The sequence below is a fragment of the Rhincodon typus genome, chromosome 2, assembly GCF_021869965.1.
Source record: "Rhincodon typus isolate 14 chromosome 2, sRhiTyp1.1, whole genome shotgun sequence".
Taxonomy (NCBI): Eukaryota; Metazoa; Chordata; class Chondrichthyes; order Orectolobiformes; family Rhincodontidae; genus Rhincodon; species Rhincodon typus.
Window position 1 is genome coordinate 62,597,484 of NC_063333.1, and position 25,330 is coordinate 62,622,813.

The window sequence follows — 25,330 nt, forward strand, 5'->3', positions numbered from 1 at the left end:
TCAATAAGTGATAGAGACGATGGCTGTTAAGTAATTGACATTAGGGTTGTTGTTTCCTTCGTAAATCACAATCTCCTGATGCACTGATATCATGAGGAGATATGAATGCCTCAGTCTAAGATGTCTCTGCAATAGTCTTATAGAGAGTATCTGTGGTTTGACAATTTATGTCAAGGTTGCCTTCCCTCTCCACATTTCCTTACCATCCTCCTCTGCCAAACGAAGGTTTGTCTTGGGAAATAGTATCTTTACGGTGCCAGAATCAAGAAAGCAGAACTGGTAGACTTTATACCCTTTAAATCGGCAAAATTCAGGTTTAACAGTTCTTAACAAAAATCATTTCTATAACAAATGGAGAAAGTAGGTAAACCTGTAACAGACTGCAACAATATGCTCTGTTTCCATTTCTCCATATTACGTGGTGAAATTACCACAATGCTAGTTGATCACCCCTCATTTCCTGTCATAGGACGGCGTTTTTTTTGTATTTGGCAGATGACTTTAAGCTGGATGCTCATCCTGCTGCTAACCCTTCCCATTGTCTGGCATGAGGACCATACTGACTACATTCTGGCTTGCCTGCGCCAGTAGCTGAGCTTTTTCCTTGTCAACAAGTCCTTGAGTAGAACTCAAACCTAGAACATTGAGGCTAGCGTTCAAGTCACAAGGCCCTTAATTCAAACAACTGAGACAGCTACGTTACACACTGAATGCTTATTCCATGAGAATATTAAGAGTTCACCTAGGTTTTTGGTTGGCACTGTTGAGAGTAAGTTACCCAAGTAGTAAAACCCCTTTTGAATGGAAGAGTTTATAAACCAAGCTTTCCCATATATAGTGATAATACTACACCAAAGCAGAGCTCTAAACAGAGAAGTGTATATTGGAGAAACATCTAACTCCAAATCTCTCAAAGACCAAATTGTGATTTGCCACTATAGCACATTTCTATAAGTTAGCTCAGCATGCAACACATGTGAGGTAAGTAAAGTTAAATTTTCAGGTATTTTCTATGCATTTACATAATTTCCATTAATTAATGTTGATATTTCACCCTTTATAGCAGAGTACTTGAAATCTCACTAGAAGATTATACTCAGCACAAACTGGTTGAGATCATGCTAAATAAAGAACATCACTATCCCACTGTTTGGTTTGCATTTCAAATTGTTGCAAATGTGGAACCCAGAAGATAAAACAGAAATTTAGGCCTTGGTGCTGAAGAGGAAAATATAGTAGTGGATCTATGAAGAGTCTCTAATGCTAATATATTTACATACCTTCAATCTGAAGCACACCAGCCCTAATATGACATCATTCACAATCTCAAACTGTTCTTCTTGACGTACCAAGCTCTCAAACTCATGTGCCAGGCCCACTTGCTGAAGCAAAAACAGAAAAAAATGTTGCGATCTAAGTTTTTGATAAGCAAGGTTCTCAGGAAAAATAGATGGTATTTTGCAGAAAAGGTTTAAAATTAGATTAAAAAATGTCTAATTTTGTCATTGTCTATGCAAATTTAAATTAAACACGAGAACATTCATATATAAAAGCTAAGTATAGAAGAGGAAAAACCATCAAATCAACATAAATTTTTGTTTCAGTAAGTATTTTGTATTGATTTATTTTTTAAAAAGACAAGCATGAGAGAAATTCTATAGCATTATTGATTCAATTTCTTCTTGTCAATGCTCTGTATGCATTAATGTTTGGTACTGCACAATGAAGAAGAAGGGTTAGAGACCCACAAAACACAACATGTTAGCAGACTGTGGTAACAGTTTCCTTATGATAATCAAGTAACATGGACTGATGTAATAATGGTCCAGATTTTTCCACCATTCTTCTTTTATGAAGGGGGCAAGCTCCACATTTCTGATAGGAGATTCCTATCAGAGCTCCTTCATTAATGCGGAGCCATACTTCCATTTTGACAATTCTCTCATAGTGCAGAACTGTCAGGGGAAGGCAAACCACGCAATCTTTTCACAGCAGTCAGCTGCTGTATTCTAATCTTTAATGGTCTAGAATCACAGCTGCTATCAAAGTAGACATGGTAAGTGTGAGGTGGAGGAGTTGGGAGGAACCGAGGACCAGCTGGGTAGTGTGTCAACATGCAAAGTGGCAAAGGGACTTGGAAGTGGTGCAATATTAGTGTGGTTCAGGCCATGTGGCAGAAATTGGGTCAGGCCATGGAATAAGATTGGGGATCAGGCACTGGTCGAGGAGCAGTTGATCTCCAGGTTAGGGATGGAGCAGAGGAAGGAGATGTTTGGCCCCAGATTGGACAAAGGGGTCTGAGTCCAAAACAGGTGAATGGGACAGTCAGGATCAGAGTGGGTAAAGCGGGGAATTAAGCCTGGAGCAGGTAAAGGGGGTGTTGGGTCCAGAGCAGATGTGGGGGTGGGATGTCAGGTCTGGAATGGGAGATGGGAGTTGGGTCTCGAGCGGATGGGGAGGTGGTCAGGTTGAGAGTGGGCGGTGGGAGTCAGGTCCACAGCGAGAGTTGGGGGGGATTGGGTCCAGACCAGGGGAAGGGAATGTCAGGTCCAGAGTGGAACAGGAGTGTCGGGTCCTGGAGTTATGAAGTTAAGGTCTGCGGGTGGCGGGTGGTAGTGTAAATAGTTTGGGTGTGGGAGTCTAGTTTGGGTATGTGAATTTGGTATGGAGTCTGTTGAATAGATATTCAGGAGTTAGACTGGGTAATTATTTACTCAATTTCATTGAAATCTTCCAGATTCTCTGATTTAAATGGAGACTTTTGCAGGGTTCCAGGCGAAGAGGAATTGCTCAGTGTAATCTTCAATTTCCTGGGTATTCCTTCAGAGCAGAACAGGGACTGTGATGGTCATTGGCAATCACTTGCTAATGAGCATGATTGTTTATGTAGGAAATTCTATATCACTGGTCATGGGTTCTGGTGGGTCCTTGCATGACTGATGAGCTCAACATCTCTGACCACACATTTGGCAGGTGTTTCAGGGAGGTTGAATTGGTCCTTGGCCTTGAGATCATTGGCATTCTTTCTCCAATTTCTTTTCCATACTACCTCTTGCCATCAAGTGTTCTCAAAGAACTGCATCCCTTCACAGGAGTTTCCTCCAAGTTGGCTCTTCTGAAGGAGGAACTCCCATGCATTGACATTGACATCCATGTTGCATTTCTTGAGGGAAGCCTTCCTTAAGCTGGGTAAAGATTTACCTTTGTAGTCAGAATTCAGGCATTCTAAGGACATGTCCAACACAGTTGGTTTTGGATGACCCTGGCCTTGATGCTGGTGCCTGATCTCTGAGCTAATGTACAGAATCCATCTCAAACAGCACTGATTGCACTTCTCAAGAGAATTGAGGTGGTGTCTATATGTGACCCAAGTTTCGAAGCCATATAAAAGAGTCAGAAAATGATTGCCTTATACACAAGGATCTTGGTATTAGCACAGATGTCACGGTGATCAAAGCCTCTGATCAAAGCCAAAAAATGACAGTGTCGAACCAGTTAGAGACTAGAAATGGGTCACAGTGCTGTAAGGAGAAGCTGCAAGAAAGGAATAAAAGCACAATAGCAGGAAATATTTTTTAAAAACTTAAATCATACCATATAAAATCTGATGGTTTTAGGATGAACAAAGTAATGCAAGTCTGCTAATTATTATCTACAAAACCTTCCAACTTATGAATGAACGCTCCCCCAGTTCAAACTCCACTTGGAAGAAGCACTGAAGACTAAGAAAAGGCATAGAATCTGGGAGCAAACTAACAGAGTCCCAAATGAACTAACTGTCAATGCTGATCTGAAGAAATAAACTTGAAGGAATAATCTATTTGACTGCACCCTCAAAAACACATCTATCATTGATACATCTATCCACAATTGCTTTGGTAAGCAAGAACGTTGTGCCGTCTTTGTGAACTCATGAAAAGTAAGAAGATAACTCAGGAAAGTGTGGAGATGATTAAAGACCAAAAAGGTAACTTTACATGAAGGTGGTAGATGCATGTAAATTTCTTAATGAATGCTTTGTGTCTGTAAAGAGGGAAATGAGGCAGACTTATATTTAAGGAGTAAGGTGAAATATTAGATAGGATAAATATTCATAAGGAAGAAATATAAAGTTGTTTATCATCCTTGAAAGTTGCAAGTCTCCATGCTTGATCAAATATATCCCTATTAAGGCTATTAGAAGATGTAAGGGAAGATGATCATTTTCCACTCCTCTCTTGCTGTGGGCACAGTATCAGAGAACAGGAAGACTGCAAATGATGTACCATTATTTAGGAATAGTCAGAGCAGCACAGGCCAATTGATCTAACTTTGGTGGTGGCCGTATTACTGGAACCATTTCTGTAGTTGGTATAAAACATTTTAGACAGGGTCTGATTAATCAAAGCAAATTATCATGGATTTGTTAAAGGACCTTGTTTAAAATTTTGAGAAGGCAGCAAGGAGGATGATGAAGGTAGTGCATTTGATGTCATCCACGTAGATGACAGACAAATCAGAAAATTTAAAGAGAAAGTTGATCCAAAATTTCCTAAATGTTAGAAACCAACAAGTGTCCCAGGTTCTTGTTACTGGAAATCTGTTTCTGACGGGATTCTGCATGACTTAGTACCTTTCTCTTCATGGTAAAAAGAAGAACTTGCATTTATATAGCATCCTTCTGAACCACTGGATATGACAGCCAATGAAACACTTTTGAAGTGTAGTCACTGTTACAAAGTAGTAAATCAGGCAGCCAACTTGCACTGAGCAAGTTCTCACAAAGCAAGTTGATTAAGAGCAGATAATCTGTTTATTTGTGATACTGACTGAAGGATAAGTATTGGTCAGGACACTGGGAATAACTCCCCTGCTCTACACAAATATAACATAATTGAATCTTGTACATCCGTTTAAGAGAATAGATGGTTTAATGTCCATCCAAAAGACAGCAGCCCCAACCAGACATTTTTGGGTAAGGCTACAGTTTTATACTAAAGTCCTGCAATGACACTTGCACGCACAGTTTCTGACTTAGAGAAGAGGGTGTTATCACCTGAACCACACTAACACCGAGCATAAAACAATGGTGGCAAGTTACTGAAACAGAGAAGTTTGGTTGAAGGTGATTAACAAAGAACTAATGGCAACGCTATGTCTGACAGCGTGGTGAAGGTAGATTCAATCAGGCACTTCAGAGAATTAGGTAATTATTTGGAGAAAATAATTGCAAGGATTGCAGTATGAAGGGGGCTAGTTAATTCAGTTGGCTGGATGGCTAGCACGTGATTCAGAATTACACCACAGTACATGTCTATTTCCTGTTCTGGCTGAGTTTGACTTGGAACCTGCCTCATCACGCTGCCCCATAAGTGGAAGGCAATGGCAAACTATTAAACGAAAGCTCTCAAGAAAATAGCACAGGATGAAGGATCAGCAGACAATGACCAAAGGTCTTGTCTTTAGACAAAACAGGAATGAATAGGAAAAAACAGGAGTGTGGGACTAACTGAGTTTCTGTTGCAGAGAGCTGGCATGGAGTGAACAGCCTCTTTTTGTGCTGTCACCATTCTATCTTTCTAGGCTAAGAGATTTTCACAGCAACAGTATCTATCCTTGAATATATGCTGTCTCATTGATGTGGCACCAAGTCAGATAATGTGAAGCCAAATCTCGCAGGCTGCAACTGGTCATCTATGAGGTGTTTTGGGCAGCAGCAGCACAGATCTCTGTAATTGTATAGCCTAGCACATCTCTCATTTCTCCACCAGTATTAAGGCAGAACGTTCAATTTGGAAAGGTACAGCTAAAGCAGCACCAGTTGCAACTCAGAATGAAGTAACAAGTTAGTGAATATACAATATGTGACCACCTGCATGTAAACAACAAAAACAGCAGGTTATAGACAGAGCTAAGCAGCTCCACAGGCAACTGATGATCGTAAAGCTCTAGGACTCCACCATATCAAGTGAAGTGCAGTGATAGATATCATGTTCCATGCCCATCTTCAATAATGGCAAAATCTAACATGTGAGTGAAAAAGAGAACATTGTAGTGTTTGTAAATGGCTTCATCCAAAAGTGGCCAGTAGATAATTTTAATTCGTCTCTTCTCCAGGTCCACCAAATCATGGATGTTATTTTCCAGCCAACATGGTCCATTCCCCATAACATTAAGAAGCAGCTAATTGATCTGGACAGAGTAAGGGTCACATTCTCAAACAACACCCTGGCTGAAGTGCAGGAGATCCATATTTCACTCCTTCCTTCTTGCCCAGCTGTGAAATTTCAGTGCAGCTACAGTCAGTGAGTAGAACATGCTAAGATGGACACATAGTAAACAACAAACATACCCGACCAGTTAAAGTCACTGCATCCTTCTATTCGATTTTCACAAAATGATAGATGGAAGGAATCATTAATATTACCATAAACAGCACTTTACATAGCAAAGGTACAACTCTATAACTTTACCTGCAACATTAGGTTTGACAGACGCTCCTAGGAGGCTGTGGTATCTATGCTATGATGAAATCTACATTCTTGGAAATTAACAGCAACAGGCTTTGCTTAACTATTTAAAGTGTATAGTGACAAGAACAAAGAACAACAACAAGGAAAATTACAGCACAGGAACAGGCCCTTCGGCCCTCCAAGCCTGTGCCGATCCAGATCCTCTATCTAAACCTGTCACCTATTTTCCAAGGATCTGTATCCCTCTGCTCCCTGCCCATTCATGTATCTGTCTAGATACATCTTAAATGACGCTATCGTGCCCGCCTCTACCACCTCCGCTGGCAATACGTTCCAGGCACCCACCACCCTCTGCATAAAGAACTTTCCACACATATCTCCCTTAAACTTTTTCCCCTCTCAACTTGAAATCGTGACCCCTAATAATTGAAGGTCATGTTGTCTGGAGCCCTGCAGACCCAGGGTCCAGCTTCCAATGACGTAACATCATTATGATAAAGCTTCATTTCTACATGTGCAGTAGCTATACTTATAGTAAATGCTTAATTCATTTTACTCTATGGTGCTCTTTAAGCCTTTCTGAAAATTTGTACAGTTTTTCCAGTTTGTACTTAGAAAAAGAAAACCTGGAGATTTCTCCCACTGATTACTAAGAATTGCAACTACATTTTTTAAGTGCACTCCACTGGATGTTAGGCATCTATTATTTTTAGTTAACACACAATTAATTTGTGGCAATGTGAGACGGGAAGAAAAGGATAACTGTAGCTTTGATCAAATATTACAGATATTATGCAGTCCAGATTTACAGCATATTTTGCCAAAATATTTTACAATATATCTACATGAGTTATTTTTGGATGCCTACCTTACGAATATGTTCTTGAAGTCCTTTTACTCCATATAATCTGAACACAAACCACATTTTCAAAGAACGGAATCTACGTCCAAGAGGAATCTGCCAATGCTACATAAAACAGCATTAGTTAAAATATTATTTACTAACTGAGGCCATTATGGTTTCTGCCTCATAGCCTGAATTAAATTGAATAAGTCTGTAGTACAAATACCTATTTTCAATTAGTCTGTAATGTTGGAATAAACTCTTGGAGCTAAAACTCGATGTGAAGGCTATTTGAATGGAGAGAATTAATTCATACTCATGAAAGTCCACATATCATCCCAAATGTCTTGATCCATTAGATAGCTGTTGGATTGGATTGTGTTGTCCATCAGCAGTTAATTTTTTTGGCAATTAATTTTAATGTGAAATGGTTTAGGTTATGATGTAATTGTATTTTGAATTGCAGTGAGCAGCCCGGGCCCCAGAATATTGCAATGCAAAAGGGATGCAACTTCCGCAAAAAATTCCTTTAGGCACTAGAGGGCAGCATTGGAGCATTGATTTCTTTGACTTTTGCATTTTCTCCACTGGGTAATCTTCCACCCTCATCAGATGTGATCCTTGCCAAAGCCATCGGCAGTTACAGGACACAGTATCGCTGAGGCACCATATCGCAGCATTTATAGTCATAGAGTCATAGAGACATACAGCACGGAAACTTTGGTCCAACTCATCCATGCTGACCAGATATCCTAGATAAATCTAATCCCATTTGCCAGCATTTGGCCTATATCCCTCTAAACCCTTCCTATATATGTATCCATCCAGATTCCTTTTAAATGTTGTAATTGTACCAGCCTCCACTACTTCTTCTGGCAGTTCATTTCCTACACACACTAGCCTCTGTGTGAAAAAGTTGCCCCTTTAAAATCTTTCGTCTCTCACCTTAAACCTATGCCCTCTAGTTTTTGACTCCCCCCACCCCAGAGAAAAGAGCTTGTATATTTACCCTATCCATATCTCTCATGATTTATAAATCTCTATAATGTCAACCCCCAGCCTTCGATGCTCCAGGGAAAAATAGCCCCAGCCTATTCAGGCTCTTCATAGCTTAACCCTCCAATCTTGGCAACATCCTTGTAAATCTTTTCTGAACCCTTTCAAGTTTCACAACATCATTCCTATTGCAAGGTGACCAGACTTGCACGCAGTATTCCGAAAGTGGCCTAACCAATGTCCTGTACAGCCACATCATGACCTCCCAACCCCTAAAATCAATGCACTGACCAATAAAAGCAAGCATACAAAATGCCTTCTTCACTATTCTATCCACCTGCAACTCCACCTTCAAGGAACTATGAACCTGCACTCCAAGGTCTCTTTGTTCAGCAACACTCCCCTGCACCTTACCATTAAGTGTGTAAGTCCTGCCCTGATTTGCCTTTTCAAAAGGCAGCACTTCACATTTATCTAAATTAAACAAAAAGGGTTTGAATTTTAGGTAGATCTGCAAATCTCTTAGTTAGATGGAACACTGACTCCTGGTAATAATGCACTGATACAAAGTAGCATCTTTAATTGATGTAGTAACAAAGTCTTGATGCAGTACCAAAAATCTGCAAGCAGACTTTGAGGATTTTCAAAGCTTATGAACTTCTAATTTCACCATGAATCAGCGAGTTGAAAAGCATATTGCGGATGAAATTTAGTGCAGTGAAGTGTGCACTCATACATTTTCATCAAATCAAGTGAAGACATACAAAGATGACCAAAAGTAATTAAGGGGGTGGGATAGTACCGGAGACCCGGTAGGTGGGGAATGATGTGGAGATCAGTGTCTTGAATGATTATGATGTTTTGTATAGATCGAACTTCCCAGACAGCAGTTGTGTGGCTAAGCAGATAATGAGCATTGCTTTGCAAATGACCCCACTGTGGTAAGAATGGGTGAATTGACATTTTAGTTCACAAGGTTAGTTTCTGACCTCATATAGATGTCATCCCTAAGAGTGCCTTTCTCCACCTCTGCAACATCTCTTCACTTTGGTCTGTCACAGTTCATAACCTGCTGAAATCCCCATCCACGCCTGAGTTAACTCTTCACTTGATTATTCCTGCACTCCTGGCGAGTGTCCCACCTTTTACTCAAAATAAACATGAAGTTATCCAATGCTCTGCTACCCATGTCTTAATGTGCTGAAAGTCCTGTTGCCCTACAATCCCCGTGCTTGATGGCCCCCATTGGCTCTGAGTAAATAAAGGTTTTGATTTTAATATTCTAATTCTTGCCTTCAAATTTCTCCATGCCCTTGTTGCTCCCTATCTCTGTAATCTTCTCCAGCCCTACCACCTTATACAATCTTTAGTTGCTAATTCTGGCATTTGCAAATTCCCAAGCAAAGTTGCTCCATCATTGGTGGCTACACCTTTAGTTGCCTAGACATAAACTAGACATTTTTCTCCCCCTTCCAAATGCATGCCTCCTTTAAGACACTTCTTAAAGCCCTTTGTTTATGGTCAAGCTTTAGGTTCCTTGACCTACTATTTCTTTGTTTAGTTCAGCGTCAATCTTAATTTTTTAGTACTTTCAGAAGCACATCAGGACATATCATTCCATTCAATGTGCTATATTTAGATGTAAGTTGTGGTTGTTGAGGAAGCTTATTCTCTCGTTACAGACGTTTCAGGTCTGTTGCCTCCTTCAGGCTGGAACCCTTGTCCCGGTTTCAGTCCTGTGGAATGGTGTGTAGCTGAGAATGTGGCTGCTCCAGTTGTTGTTGCTGCTACTGCGGCTGACGTTGATGCTGCTCCTCAGAGGGCCATGCTTCTGCTGCATAAGTAACTCCAGATGCAGTGAACGTTTGACGGGAAGCAGTGTGAAGCGCAGATGAACACTCACCAAGGCACTTGAAAGTAAATCCAAAACGTTGCAATGGAGAATCAAAGCAGTATATTCAGGCAGACAAAAGTAATCTTGCAAGCTTATGCCTTTCGTTGGAGCCCTATAGATCTACTCTTGACCATCAACCTTTTATTGAAATTAACAAACAAGGAGAAAGATGTGGAAAACTCACAAAACTCACAGTCCAAAAGGAAAGCAGGAGTTACAGAACAATGTGTATGCTTGAACTCTGACCTCTGCTCCCTTCAGTGTAAGCTACATGTTGAAAAATGATGATTGGTTAACTTACCTTATGGCTTCAAAGTTTTGTATAAAGTTATGCATTAAAAATCCAATCATTTCAATGGAAGTAATTTCTTAAATGACATTATTAAATTTAACAATAAAATGAAACAAAAGACATTCAATATCAACAGTTAATGTTGGGCTGAGCAACCTGTGGTACTGACTATTGATTCAAAATGGTTTCCGATTTGTACAAACTTTCATTTTAACTGGGGACAATTTGCAAGTAGTAAGTGTATAATTTCAATCAGCTCCCCAATGGCTCATGCAAAAAAAATGGCTCCATCAGACTAGCCATAAAGATTTCTCCTTTTTATCTCCCTTGTTTCTTTTTTTCCATGTTGTTTTCACTTACTTCTGCCAGATGGCAGTACAGGAGCTACAACTGACTTCAACAACTCTTGGTTTAGGAAGAGAACAAGCCATACATTTTGACTCTGAGGAGCAAGGCATTAATGCTAACATTAAAAGACCAGTAATCCTTGAGGTATGTGTTTGTGGACACTGGGGAGATTGGATTTGACAGTAAAGATCCTAGATATTGAACACACTGATAAAACTCACTGTTTTGGTTCCCAGAAGGAAAGAATAGTACAGTGAGGAGCCAGAGGATAATGATTCTGACAGAAGTCAACACAGTTAGGAAAGGAATAAATCTGCAAAAAAACCAAAATTTAGTTCAATAAATCTTAATTTAGACTAAAGTCAAAGCTGGAGGCGTTGAAAAATAATAACTTACGCATTTAGTTGAATGTTGAACCTGACTAGAACTGAAAATTATACACACAGTTATGAGGCTATTTCACATTACTATGTTTTAGAAATGCTTTAATGATACTCACCCTATAATCAGTGATGAGTCCTGGAAGTACAGAACAAAAAGAGAATGGTTACAGTAAAATGTGACTCATTTGCCGTATACTGCAATGCAACTTCAAATGATTAGACGAATGAAATGCTAGATTGTATCAAGGTTCAAATCAAGTCTATGAAGTAATATACACAATAACATGTGACAGCTTTTGACCTGGAAACAGTACCAGTAAATAAAAGGTGGAACTACTTTAAAATGTATTGGGAACCTGTGATTATTACTTAGAACTTTTAAGCATTGTATCAATTGTAAGGGATCAATTATAATTTTCAGGTATTAAGAATATTGGCCTGGTGACATTGGCTTGGAAACAGTACCAACCAAAAGTTAAAGTATGGAGACCAAGTTGCAGACTGTAAGGGGAAAGGCAAAGGAAGTTCTCGTATATGAAACCAATGAAACCCAGAAGTTAAGACAGTTCCAGAAGGAAGCATGCTACTGTGTGGAGGATTGTACGGGCAGAACTCTCTTTACTTGGAAAGTGTTGCCTGAGAGAAATGGATAAATGTTTGAAGGAAAGAAATTGAACTTCTGCCCAATGAAGAATAATGGACAGGCCAGAAGATTTATAAAATTTATCTTTGTTAGGTATTATCCCAGGTATAACCCATTGTTTGAAATGATCTCAGTTGCCTGTTAATTTATATTCAAGTTATGTTGATTTTGATACATGCTAAAATAAAAGTCACAATAAGTATTCTTCTTTTGTATTTATAAATCCCACAGGGATCATAAAAGTGATATATTAGGTATTAAACTGAATTTGGAAACATTGTTTACATAATGCTGTTTTACAATGGGTGAGGGAAATATATTGAATTCTTTTATTTTTCTCTTCTTATTGCTGGAAGCACAGATGTTTTATGATTTTTCTTATTTCTTTCCCCTTTTGAAATTAGGTGTGGCATGTTACCCCTAAACCATCTATCCATCTATTTGTGAAAGCAGTATTTTGTGGCAGAATTCATCTTTTGATACTGGGTGAAGGTCTACCAAGATGAGGTTGGTAGACTTTTCAGGTGATATACTGAAAATCAGATTTCAAAGAAGTTGAGATTTGAGGGAGGCTTAGATCAACCTGGAGTCTAGCTGTAACATTAGCAGACCTGAGATTATTAGCTGCCTGATGTTAATAGTAACTGCTGATTCACCTGGTCAAGTGACAAGGTTTTTAGATGAATCGGTTTCTACTTAACAAGAGAGTTTTATAGTTTTGACAAGGGACCCTGTCTATGTATGCGATAAATTTTGGGGCATTAGCACCTCTTCAGGCATAGTATATTGATTGCACTCCCTACATTGTAAGACACTGCTGGGGAGATATCTTGTCTGCCAGTCCTTGTGTTTGTGAACTGCAAAATCCACACAATGCAAGGGTGTCACATTTCAGGACGATGATGGTTTTCGCTGTGTCCCTTTGTAAATCACTGCAGCTTTCCAGAAAATGCTGTCAACTGTTGTCATGAAATTGATAGCAGCTACCTTTTTGACTAGCAAATTCCATTTTAAAATTGAACAACAAAATATTGCTTTTAAAACAATTTATGATGTCTTTCAGGTTTAGGGGAACCTGACAATTCTTTAAAGATTGTTGGTATCCCAAATGTTTTAATTCCTAGTTACATGTGTACTTGTTTAATATACTCAAATCACTACAGTTATCATTATAGTATTATCAGTGTTAGTTATATTGGTTATTAAAATTAATATAATCAGTTTCTATAATATAATACAGTACTCTCATCGTTAATATATTATCGTAGTAATTCCCATTCCATTTCCTGCCTTCCCACCCATTTCCCTTCTCCCATTCCCTCTGGCCTTCTCCTCTACCACTCTTCAGCCTAGCCCACTCCACCGTTTGAGACCACACCTAGAATACTGTGTGCAGTTTTGGTCTCCCTTTCTGAGGAAGAATGCTCTTGCTCTCGAAAGAGTGCGGCAAAGGTTTACCAGGCTGATTCCGGGGATGGCAGGACTAACGTATGAAGAGAGATTAACTACGTTAGGAAAGTTTTCACTGGAGTTCAGGCGAATGAGGTGGGGGGGATCTCATATAAAATCTCATATAAAATAGACATATAAAATTCTAACAGGTCTAGACAGGGTAGACGCAGGGAGGATGTTAAGACCATAACAGCAGAAATTGGGCCATTCAGCCCATCGAGTCTGCTCCACCATTGGATCATGGCTGATAAGTTCCTTAACTCCATTCTCCTGCTTTCTTCCCGTAACCCTTGATCTCCTTGACAATCAAGAACTTATCTATCTCTGTCTTAAATACACTCAATTCCATGGCAGTGAATTCCATAGATTCACAACTTTCTGGCTGAAGAAGTTTCTCCTTATCTCCGTTCTAAAAGGTCTTCCCTTTACTCTAAGGCTGTGCCCTCGGGTCCCAGACTCTCCTACCAATGGAAGCATCTTCCCAACATCCGCTCTGTACAGGCCATTCAGTATACTGTATGTTTCAATTCGATCCCCCCTCGTCCTTCTAATCTCCATTGAGTATAGATCCAGAGTCCTCAAATGTTCCTCATATGTTAAGCTTTTCATTCCTGGGACCATTCTCATGAACCTCCTCTGAACATGCTTCAAGGCCAGTACATCCTTCCTGAGACATGGGGCCTAAAACTGCACACAATACTCCAAATGTGGCCTGACCAGAGCCTTATAGAGCTTCAGAAGTACATCCCTGCTTCTATATTCCGGTCCTCTCAAAATAAATGCCAACATTGCATTTGCCTTCCTAACTACGGACTCAACCTGCAAGTTTATCTTGAGAGAATCCTGGACTAGAACTCCCAAGTCTCTTTGCACTTCAGACTTCTGAATTTTCTCCCCATTTAGGAATAGTCCATGCTTTTATTCTTCTTACCAAAGCGCATGACCTCACACTTTCCCACGTTGTACTCCATCTACCACTTCTTTGCCCACTCTCCTAACCTGTCCAAATCCTTCTGCAGCCTCGCTACCTCCTCAATACTACCTGTCCCTCTACCTATCTTTGTATTGTCTGCAAACTTAGCCAAAATGCCCTCAGTCCCTTCATCTAGATCATTAATTTATAAAGTGAAAAGTTGTGGTCCCAACGCTGACCCTTACGGAGCACCAATTGTCACCAGCTGCCATCCTGAGAAAGACCCTTTTAACCCCACTCTCTGCTTTCTGCCAGACAGCCAATCTTCTATCCATGTTAGTACCCTGCCTCTAACACCATGGGCCCTTATCTTACTAGCAGCCTCCTGTGTGGCACCTTCTTGAAGTCCAGGTAGATAACATCCATTGGCTCTCCTTGATATAACCTGCTCATTACTTCCTCGAAGAATTCTAACAGATTTGTCAGGCATGACCTCCCCTTGATGAAGCCATGCTGACTTTACCCTATTTTACCATGCCCTTCCAAGTATTTAAAAATCTCATCCTTCACAATGGACTCTAAAACCTTACCCACAACCAAGGTTAGGCTAATCGGCCTGTAATTTTCAGTCTTTTGCCTTATTCCTTTTTTAAACAGGGGTGTCATGTTAGCGATTTTCCAGTCCTCTGGGACCCTCCCTGACTCTAGTGATTCCTGAAAGACCACCACTAAAACCTCCACTATCTCTTTAGCTATCTCCTTAAAAACACTGGGGTGTAGTCCATCTGGTCCTGGTGATTTATCCACTTTCAGGCCACTCAGTTTTTCTAGCACCTTCTCCTTGGTGATGGCCACCATATTCATCTCTGTCTCTGACTCTCTCGAATTTTTGGGATATTACTTGTGTCATCCACCGTGAAGACTGATGCAAAGTAATTATTCAGTTCCTCAGCCATTTCCTTGTTCCCCACTACTATCTCTCCAGCATCACCTACCAGTGGTCCAATATCCACTTTTGCCTCTCTTTTGCCCTTTATATATCTAAAGAAATTCTTACAGTCCTCCTTTATATTACTAGCTAGCTTACCCTCATATTTAATCTTCTCCCTCCTTATTTCTTTTTTTGTTGCCCTTTGTTGGTCTTTGTAAGCTTCCCAATCCTCTGGTTTCCAACTGCCCTTTGTCACATTATATGCTTTCTCTTTTGTTTTTATGCTATCCCTGACTTCTTTAGTCAGCCATGGTTACCTCATCGTCCCTGTACCATGCTTCTTTTTCCTGGGGATGAATTTTTGCTGTGTCTCCTCAATTACTCCTAGAAACTCCTACCATTGCTGTTCCACTGTCTTTCCTGCTAGGCTCCTCTCCCAGTCAATTCTGCCCAGCTCCTCCCTCATGTCTCTGTAGTTGCCTTTATTCAGCTGTAATACCATTACCACTGATTCCAGTTTCTCCCTCTCAAATTGCAGATCATATTATGATCACTGCCTCCTAAGGGTTCCTTCACCTTAAACTCCCTTATCAAGTCTGTCACATTACACAACACTAAATCCAGTATTACCTGTTCCCTAGTGGGCTCCACCACAAGCTGTTCCAAAAAGCCATCTCATAGACATTCCACAGATTCCTTTTCTTGCAATCCACTATCAACCTGATTTTCCAAGTCCACCTGCATATTTATCCCCATAATCACTGTCACTTTGCCTTTCTTACACATCTTTTCTATCTCCTGGTATATCTTGCACCCCAGCTCCTGACTACTGTTTGGAGGCCTGTGCATAATTCCAAGTATGGTTACTTCTTTACATCTGCGGTTCCTCAATTCTTCCCACACAGATTCTACACCATCTGACCCTACTTTGTTTCTTACTATTGATTTAATTTCATTTCTTAATAATAAGGCAACCCCACCCCCTCTCCCCACCTGCCTATCTTTTTGATAAGATGTATATCCTTGGATATTCAGCTCCCAATCCTGATCCCCTTGTAACTATGTCTCCGCGATGCCCACCACGTCGTATCTGCCAATTTTGATCTGCACCACAAGCTCATTTACCTTATTCCTTATACTGTGTGCATCAGATATAACACTTTCAGTCCTGTACTAACCGTCCGTCCCTCTTCTCATTGTCACTCATTTATCCAGTGTGCTTGAAATTTGATTCCTATCCCTTTCCAAACACTCTGTCCTATTTGTGTCTGTGCTGGACACGTTAATAAGCTCTCCTGAATTCTCCTTTCCTGTCATATTTTTCATATTTTTTACACACAGTGGAATCTACCCCTACAGATGTGAGCCTGTTGCTTTGTTCCCCACTGGGGGAAGTTTTACCCTTCCCTTCTCCCCAACTTTCTAGTTTAAAGTCCTGTTGACAAGCCTATTTACCCTTTTCAGTAAAACATTGGTCCCAGCTTGGTTCAGGTGGAGACCATCCGAGCGGTACAGATCCCTTCTGTTCCAATACTGATGCTAGTGCCCCATGAAAAGGAACCCCTCTTTCCCACACCACTCCTTTAGCCACGTGTTTACTTCCCTTATTCTTACGTCCCTATGCCAACTTGCACGTGGCTCGGGCAGTAATCTGGAGATTATAACCCTCAAGAACCTGCTCTTTACTTTTGTTCCTAGCTCCTGATAATCCCTGAATATGTCCTCTTTCCTAGTGTTGCCTATGTTGTTTGTTCCGACGTGGACCATACCTACTGGATCCTCCCCAACTCACTCCAATATCTTTTCAAGCCGTTCACAGGTATCCCTTACCCTGGCACCGGGCAGGCAACACACCATGCGGGCCTTTCGATCTGGCTTACAAAGGATACTATCTATTCCCCTGACTATAAAATCCCCTACAACTACCACTTGTCTTTTTGCTCCCCCATCTTGAATGGCCTCCCATGCCATGTGCAGTGGTCAGTTGGTTCATCCTCCCTGCAGCCATTTTCCTCATCCACACAGGGAGCAAGTACTTCATACCTGTTGGGCAAGGTCAAGAGCTGAGGCTCCTCTGTTCCTGACTGCAGGATCCCTCTACCTGCTTCACGTGCAGTCACCCCCTGCAGTTCCTGGCCACTGACCAAATTTGAAGTACTTAATCTACCGGGTGTGACTGCCTCCTGAGACAAAGCGTCCAGGTACTTCTCCCCCTCCCGGATGTGTCGCAGTGTTTGAAGCTCAGATTCCAGCTCATCAACTCTGAGCTGAAGTTCCTCGAGCAACCAATACTTGCTGCAGATGTGGTCACTGCCATTCGCAATGGGATCAGCCAGCTCCCACATCATACAGCTACAACACATCACCTGTCCAGCCATTTCTACTTATTGAGTTAATTAAATTTAGTGATACTTTATTTCTATGTTCTTTTTCAAATCTAATGCATGTTTCCTACCAGCAAATCAGGTCACAGCATCCCTGTGACATCACTTCAGCTTTTTCTCGCAGCTACAATGTGCCCTGAGCTCCAGTAGGTTTATACTCACTCTGCTGCTGCTAGTGGTCTTCACAGTGGCTTTTATTTGTTGGTTAGAGGGGGAGGGAGGGAGGGAAACACGGTAGTAGTGTTTGGGCTCTAACTGTCCCTTGACAACATTTCCTCCTCAAACCCCTGTTTGGTAGTGGTGACTGCACTGATGCAAATCTTCGCCCCAACCACCAACCAGTGACATCGCCGCCCTCTGCTGACCTGATGGCGGGTGTGTCCAAAACCAGTTGTCACAGTCTGAGGATCCTGGGTAGATGATTGAGGACGGAGATGAGGAGACATTTCTTCACCCAAAGAGTGGTGAGCCTCAGGAATTAATTACCACAGGAAGTAGTTGATGCCAAAACATTGAATGTATTCAAGAGGTAACTAGCTATAGCACTTGGAGTGAATGGGATCAAAGGTTATGGGGAGAAGGCAGGATCAGGCTATTGAGCCATGATTGTGATGAATGGCAGAGCAGACTTGAAGGGCCAAATGGCCTCCTCCTGTTCCTATCTTTTATGTTTCTATGTTTCTACCCCACTCTGATTCCTACTCTTTTTCCCTCTGTCCTATGCCCTCTGGTCTTCCCCCTCCAGACCCCTGTCCTTCTCACTGCTCTCTTCCAGTGCTCTTCTGCCTCCTCAACCCCTCTACCTCTCTCCTCTACCTTCCTGCCTTTCCTCACCTCCCACTCTCCCCATCCTACTCTCCCTTCAACACTCCTTCTCCTCTTTTCTCTCTCTTCTTCCATCCTGTACTGATTATAATGAGGTCAGCCAGGTGGATCTTATAGAATATGAATTCTGTTTGGAGCTGTTGACCTGGTCCAATCAGGGAGCCCTGGCTGACAGATATAAACAGGAGTATCAGAGGTTCTGTTCACTCTGAAAGCTGGCTCTGAGGGAGCCGGATCAGTGTCAAAGACTCTCCACATGCAAATAAAGAGTGAATTGGTGACAGGATACCAGCCTCTGTTAAGTTATTTCATTCCGTCCCTTCCATATCTCCTCTCCTCTTGCTTTCGCCCTTCTCTTCCATCCTTCTGCCCCTTTTCACTGCTCACCGGTGGAGTGCCAGCAAGTATTGCAGGTTATGCTAAACAGGTGGAGGGAGGGTCGAAAGTTTTAGTTGGGGTGGGGGTTGGGGTGTGTGGGAGGATGGTGATGTTGAGTAACAAATCATAGGGCGTATGATTGTATGTTTAGGCCTGTGGGAAAGTGGTATTGTGACCACAAACTGGGTTGGGGGAGAGCAATTGTTACCCCAGACCTGCGCAGCAGGTTAGTGTTCCTACGCCTGGATGAAGGGAGGGGAATTGTAGCCCAGGAGCTGAGAACACTGGTGTCCAACAACTACTTCTGTACTATGTGTGACTCCATGGTGGCATCTGAGCCCATGTTCGCAAATCATTAGCCTGTGCTTGATTAGATTGCAGGTACAGTGATGTTACCACTTAGCCAGCATCTCTTCAACCCATTTGATCATAGCCAGGATGGCTCCTGCATTGGGTGTTCTTCCCACTTCCACAACGTACTTTCTGAAATTCCTTTTTCTCATTTACATGCTGCATTTCAGATAACCAAAGAGATAACATGAGATTCAAAATTATGTTGACAATACCCAGCTTTACCTCACCTTTATTTACATTCATCCCGCAATTGCCTCCCTGTTATTAGACTACACATCTGAGGTCCTCCACAAACATTCAGTCACTATACCACCAACATTCAGTAGCAGCAGTGTGTACCATGTTTAAGATGCACTGCAGAAATTCACCAAAAACCCTCAGGCAGCATCTTCCAAATGCACAACCAATTCCAACTAGAAGGGCAAAGGGAGTAGATAAACGCAACCAACACACCTGCAAGTTCCCCTCCAAGCTACTCACCATTCTGACTTAGTGTCGCTGGATCAAAATCCTGGAATTCCCTCCCTAACAATGTTGGGAGTCTACCTACTGCACATGGACTGTAATGGTTCTAGAAGGCAGCTCACCACCACCTTCTTAAATGAAAGTAGGGATGGGCAATAATTGCTTGCCTAGCCAGTGATGCCCAAATCTGCCAAGTGAATAAAAATGTCCTGAATGAGCTGAAATTTCATCCAATTAAACACTGCAAAGGTCAAAGCCATTGTCTTCACTCCACCAGTTCCCACATTTTTAATTTTTCCCTCCTATATTTCCATCTCTCTTAAATAAATGCAAATTCTTACTATGTTTGTTGTTATTAAGAAGAAACAAAAAATTCTTACTGACCCTGTACTTTCTCAAAACACTGCTGTTATGGACAAGGTATTTATTCTGAGTTTAAAAAAAAACTATATAACTATACCCTGAAGCTTGACAGTTATGCACAGTTTGGATTGATTCACCATTATATTGATGTGAGGTACATTCAGACAAAAGTTAACAATTTGCTCCATTAACTCCACAATTCCGAAATAATATAGCAAACAGTAATCCAAAAAATACCAGAGTCCTGATGATCGTGTTTTAGGTAAAGGGGATCCATTTTAAAAGCTCCAATTAGTTCTGATCTTTTCTTCACCCTAGAAGTGACAAATTTTTTAATGAATTGATTGACTTAGCTGTATATTGTATCAAATGTGATGCATACACCACTTTGTTAGTTAGGCCTGTGTTAACTTGTGTTATGAATCATGCAGCTCTTTTTTATCTGTATATATTTGAAGACCTTTAAAATTCCTTGCATGTAGGAAAGGCATTAAATTAGAAAAAATGGTGAGAAAACAGTAACTGCTCAGGAATAACAAACTCGAGCACATTTTAAAAAAAGTCAACACCAGGTTAGGCAGGATGAAACTTTTACAAAGCTGAATACACATTATTGTAATATATACACCTTACAATTGTCTTTATACAGATTATACACTGTATAATTTTGTAAAAGATCCTGGATGCCATGGATAGAACAGAGTATGAGCTAAAGCTAGCTAGTAATATACAAATGAATAGTAAGAGTTTCTACAAGTATTTACATAGGAAAAGAATAAATAAACCTACTGTCATTGATTAGGACATGTTTGTCTTTAATAAAGTAGATTTAGAAGACTTTTCAAAGACACTGTATAATCAAGAGATGAAAGACAATTAGGAAATTACAACAATCATTATCACCAGATGGTATCTGGTGAAACTAGCACTTAGAGCACAAATTCATAACTATGGCAGGCCTGTCACAAAAATGATACTTCATTGCCAATGACTGATTGATTATTGGAAACTGTTTCTACATTCCATAGGGAATATTAGTTGCATTCTGTTTATTGTTTGCACTTCAAATAATGACACTCTATCATCTGTAGGGGCCACGGGATCAGTTTATTGAGTGTCCAATGACATTAAAACTGAAAAAATCCAGTGCAAAAACCCAAAATCATGACCGTGTCTACTTGAAGATGCAAAGAATTTGGTCTGCATTGATGCGCACTGAACAAAAAGCCTCACAGCAATCATGTTGATTGTTGTAAAAAAACATTTAGTTCACTAATATCGTTTAGGGAAGGCAATCTACCATCTTTTCCTGGTCCAGACCCACAGCAATATGTTTGACTCTTAACTGCCCTCTGGGCAATTATGGATGGGCAAAAAAGATGGCTTAGCCAGTTATGCCCAAATCCGTGATAACAATAGTAAAAATCTAACAAATCATTTTTCAATGGTGAAAATAATGAACAGCAAATAAAACTTACCTAAAGACTTCGGCATTCAAGGAGAGCGATGCCCCCCCATCACTTTCCCCTCAACTCATCCCTTCTTCTGAACTTACCTCAGACTGTATAATCACAATAACTTCTAACCACCCGATTTGGAAGGGATCAATATCCTGGTTGGGAGATTTGCTCGTGCTACTCGGGATGCTTGAAATTAGTAAGGATGAGGTGGGGGAGGGGGGAGGGGGGAGGACAGGGGGTACAGGGGGATGGATGGGGACAGGACCCAGAGAAATAGTAACAAAAGGGATAAGTCTGAGACTGGTACAGTTGAGAAGAGGAGCAAGTCAAATAGTCAAAGTAGGCAACAGCAAGACAGAGAATGAGGTGAGACTGATAAATTAAACTGCATTTATTTCAATGCAAGAGGCCTGACAGGTAAGGCAGAGGTACTCAGAGCACATATCATATCAATTACAGAAACGTGGCTCAGAGAAGGGCAGAACTGGCAGCTTAATGTTCCAGGGTATAAATACCAAGAGAGAGGATAGAAACGGGGGCAAGACAGGAGGGGGAATGGTGTTGTTGGTTAGGAATAACATTAAGGCTGTAGTTGAGGAGGATATTCCTGGGAGTATATCCAGTGTAGTTATTTGGGTGGAACTGAGAAATAAGAACTGAATGACCACCTTATTGGGATTGTACTACAGCACCCCCAATAGTCAGCGGGAAATTGAGAAGCAAATATGTAAGGAGATCTCAGACATCTGTAAGAATTATAGGTTTGTAATGGTAGGGGATTTTAACTTTCCAAACATAGACTGGGACTGCTATAGTGTTAAGGGCTTGGGCGGTGAGGAATTTGTTATATGTGTACAAGAAAATTTTCTCATTCAGTATGTAGATGAAGCTATGAGCGAAGGAGCAAAATTTGACCTTCACTTGGAAAATAAGACAGGGCAAATGGTATCAGCAGGGGGGCACTTTGGGGCCAGCAATCATAATTCTATTAGTTTTAAAGTTGTTATGAAAAAGGATAGACCCGATCTAAAGGTTAAAGTTCTAAATTGGAGTACGGCCAATCTTGACAGTGTTAGACAGGAACTATCAAATGTTGATTAGGGGCAGCTAGTCGCAGGTAAAAGGAATGGTTGGAAAATGGGAGGCCTTCAAAAATGAGATAACAAGAATCCAGAGACAGTATATCCCTGTTGGAATATTGGATGAATGTTGGATGACTAGCAAAATTGAGGCTCTGGTCAAGAAAAAGAGGCATATGGCAGGTATTGACAGCTGGGAATGAGTGAATGCCTAGAGGAGTATAAGGACAGAAGGAGTATGTTCAAGAGGGAAATCAGGCAGACAAAAAGGGGACATAAGATATCTTTGGCAAATAGGGTTAAGGAGAATCCAAAGAGATTCTACAAATCATTAAGGGCAAAAGAGTAACTAGGGAGAGAATAGGGTCCCTTAAAGATCAACAAGGCCGTATATGTGTGGAACCGCAGGAGATGGGTGAGATACTAAATGAGTATTTTGCTTCAGTGTTTACAGTGGAGAAGGATATGGAAGCCAGAGAATTTGGAGACATAAATAGTGATATCTTGTAAAGTGTCCACATAACAGAATATGAGGTGCTGAACTTCTTGAAATGCATAAAGCTGGATAAATCCCCAGGATCTGATGAGGTGTATCCTAGGTTGATCTGTATGCCTCCCTAAATGTTAAATACACTGTGAAGAGAGTTCTTGTTGAGACAGATATTTTGAAGTTTATGAACAACACTATTTGCTCTGTTATAAGATCTCAGACATACAAATAGTCTGAGTTCTGTACTTATTGAACAAATATGCATTAACTGCAATAACAATAATAATAAGGATATTGATTAGTGAAAGGGAGTTGGGCATAATTAACAGTAGAATATCACATGTTGTGATGGCATTTAACTGTTTTAAAGGTACATAGTCTGGAATTTATGTTAAAAATCAACACAGTGAATTAAAAAATAGTCAGTAGACTTCATCGGCAACTTACCACATGGCAGAGCAATCAAAGTTCACCAAAAGCCACTTATGAGGATTAAAGTTGAAAGAATCTGAAAACTGATAAAGCAGATAAAATTGTAAAATACTATTCACAGATATAAGGTCCAATGATGCAGTTTCACTATGGGAGCAGAGGAAAGACTCATGATGAATTAGAATTGGTAGAGACAGCTAACTTATTTTAATAATGATGCAATTGTTGATATTCTGGTTAAGTGAACATAATATGCAATGAATTCACAACTCTTAACAGGCTGTTGCACACAGTTGAAACAGAACTGCAAAGTTAAAAAAATAGAATGTTTGCTTTGGTAGTTGAAAATATATTAAGGCCGGTCAGAGAAGCAGCCAGGGATCTAATCGCAGAAGATGCCGAAAACAAATGTTTGGAGCTAAGGGGCAGTCATCAATCAGTAAGATTATAAGAAATATTTACATGTAAATTCACAGACTTTACAGCTTCTCATTTTCACAGCTTGTGGGTAACTGAGAACCGAATTCTTCCAATTTTGACCATCTTTTTCTACTTCTGATTGATAAGGGGATCAACGGTTATGGGGCAGGAGAATGGGGCTGAGAAAACATATTAGCCATGATGAAATGGTGGAGTAGACTCAATGGGCTGAATGGCTTCATTCTGCTCCTGTTCTTTACGGTCTTATGGTTTAAATAAAACAAAGAATTGCGGATGCTAGAGATCTGAAACTAAAACTGGAAATTCTGGAAAAACTCTGGCAATATCTGCTGGGAGAAAGCAGAATTAATGTTTTGAGTCCAGTGACTCTTCATCTGAACTCAAAACATCGACTCTGCTTTCCATTCACAGATACAGCTGAATCTGCTCTGTTTCTCCAAACAATTTCTGCTGTTCTTAACTTGTCTGGTTAACCAGGATTGGCTTACCTGCTTCCAAGAATCTCACCCTCCCTCTGAAACATCTTTGCTGAGCAAGAAATACTTTCTTAAACATCTGCCTCTGTTCCTTAACCATCTTTGCTGCTAAACTCTTTCCCCCGCCCACTCCAACCAGCTCTGCCTTCATTCCTTTGTAAATACTCCTACTTAAGCTTAGCAATGTTGTTTCCAATTCAGGTTCTTCATTTTAAAAGAATATTGTTTGCTTTGATTTAATTTGAATTTAAACTGTATTTTTATTCCTAATCAATCATAAAATGCAATGTTCTGTAAACAACGTCACTTTTATGTACATTGTCTTTATGACATGCTGAATTTTTGGTAACTTAAAAAGAAAATTACTCTTAGTTTTTAATTACCATGCAAAAACAATTTGATTTGTATGTTGATATGCTAGGATCGATTTTTAATATTAATGGACAGAAAATCCCAGGAGCCCACAGACCTTTGTGCTTGGCCTCAATATGTGATTTGATGCTAGACTATAAAATCTGTTTTATAATGTACATGTTAAAAGGCAAAAGACAAGTAAAGTCTTTGGGATTGTAAATCCAATGGATATTTGCTCCACTGTTAGATGCAAGACACAATGCTTATTCCTTTCTGCAGTAACTAAAAGACATCATAGGACTTTTATATAACAGATTTAATCCATTTACTGTTGAATTATTTTTCATTGTTTCCTTGTAGTTTAGAATTGTTTGACCTCTTGGTTGTTCAGTAATATGGAATACTGTTTACTAGATTAACCATAAAGCATTTGTCACATTCCAGATTTACTGAAAGGAAATTATGCAATATAAACAATACTTATTATAGAGATGATACCTTAGAATATGCTGTTTTCTTGACTAATAGGTTGATGGAGCAGATTCAGAGCAGCTTGAGGAATAAGGGATTTTAGCTACAGGAGAAGCCAGAATTGTCCTCCTTTGTACCAAAGGAAGTTGAAGGGAGATCTGATAGACATGTATAAAGGGTGGTAGATAACAAATACCTTATACCATTAGC

The 25,330-nt window shown here is 40.3% G+C and overlaps 1 protein-coding gene across 2 annotated transcripts in view; it reads right to left on the reverse strand.

Moving 5' to 3' along the window:
* The window catches only part of ddc (dopa decarboxylase), a 118,642-nt gene that overhangs the window by 6,690 nt on the left and 86,622 nt on the right, over positions 1-25,330 (reverse strand). For both annotated transcript variants that reach the window (XM_048612623.1, XM_048612629.1), the window contains exons 9-13: positions 23,394-23,461; positions 20,155-20,231; positions 11,326-11,345; positions 7,321-7,419; positions 1,281-1,382 (exon numbers count right to left, since the gene is read on the reverse strand). In XM_048612623.1, coding sequence (XP_048468580.1) covers positions 1,281-1,382; positions 7,321-7,419; positions 11,326-11,345; positions 20,155-20,231; positions 23,394-23,461 — 366 coding nt within the window. The remainder of the gene's footprint in view (positions 1-1,280; positions 1,383-7,320; positions 7,420-11,325; positions 11,346-20,154; positions 20,232-23,393; positions 23,462-25,330) is intronic.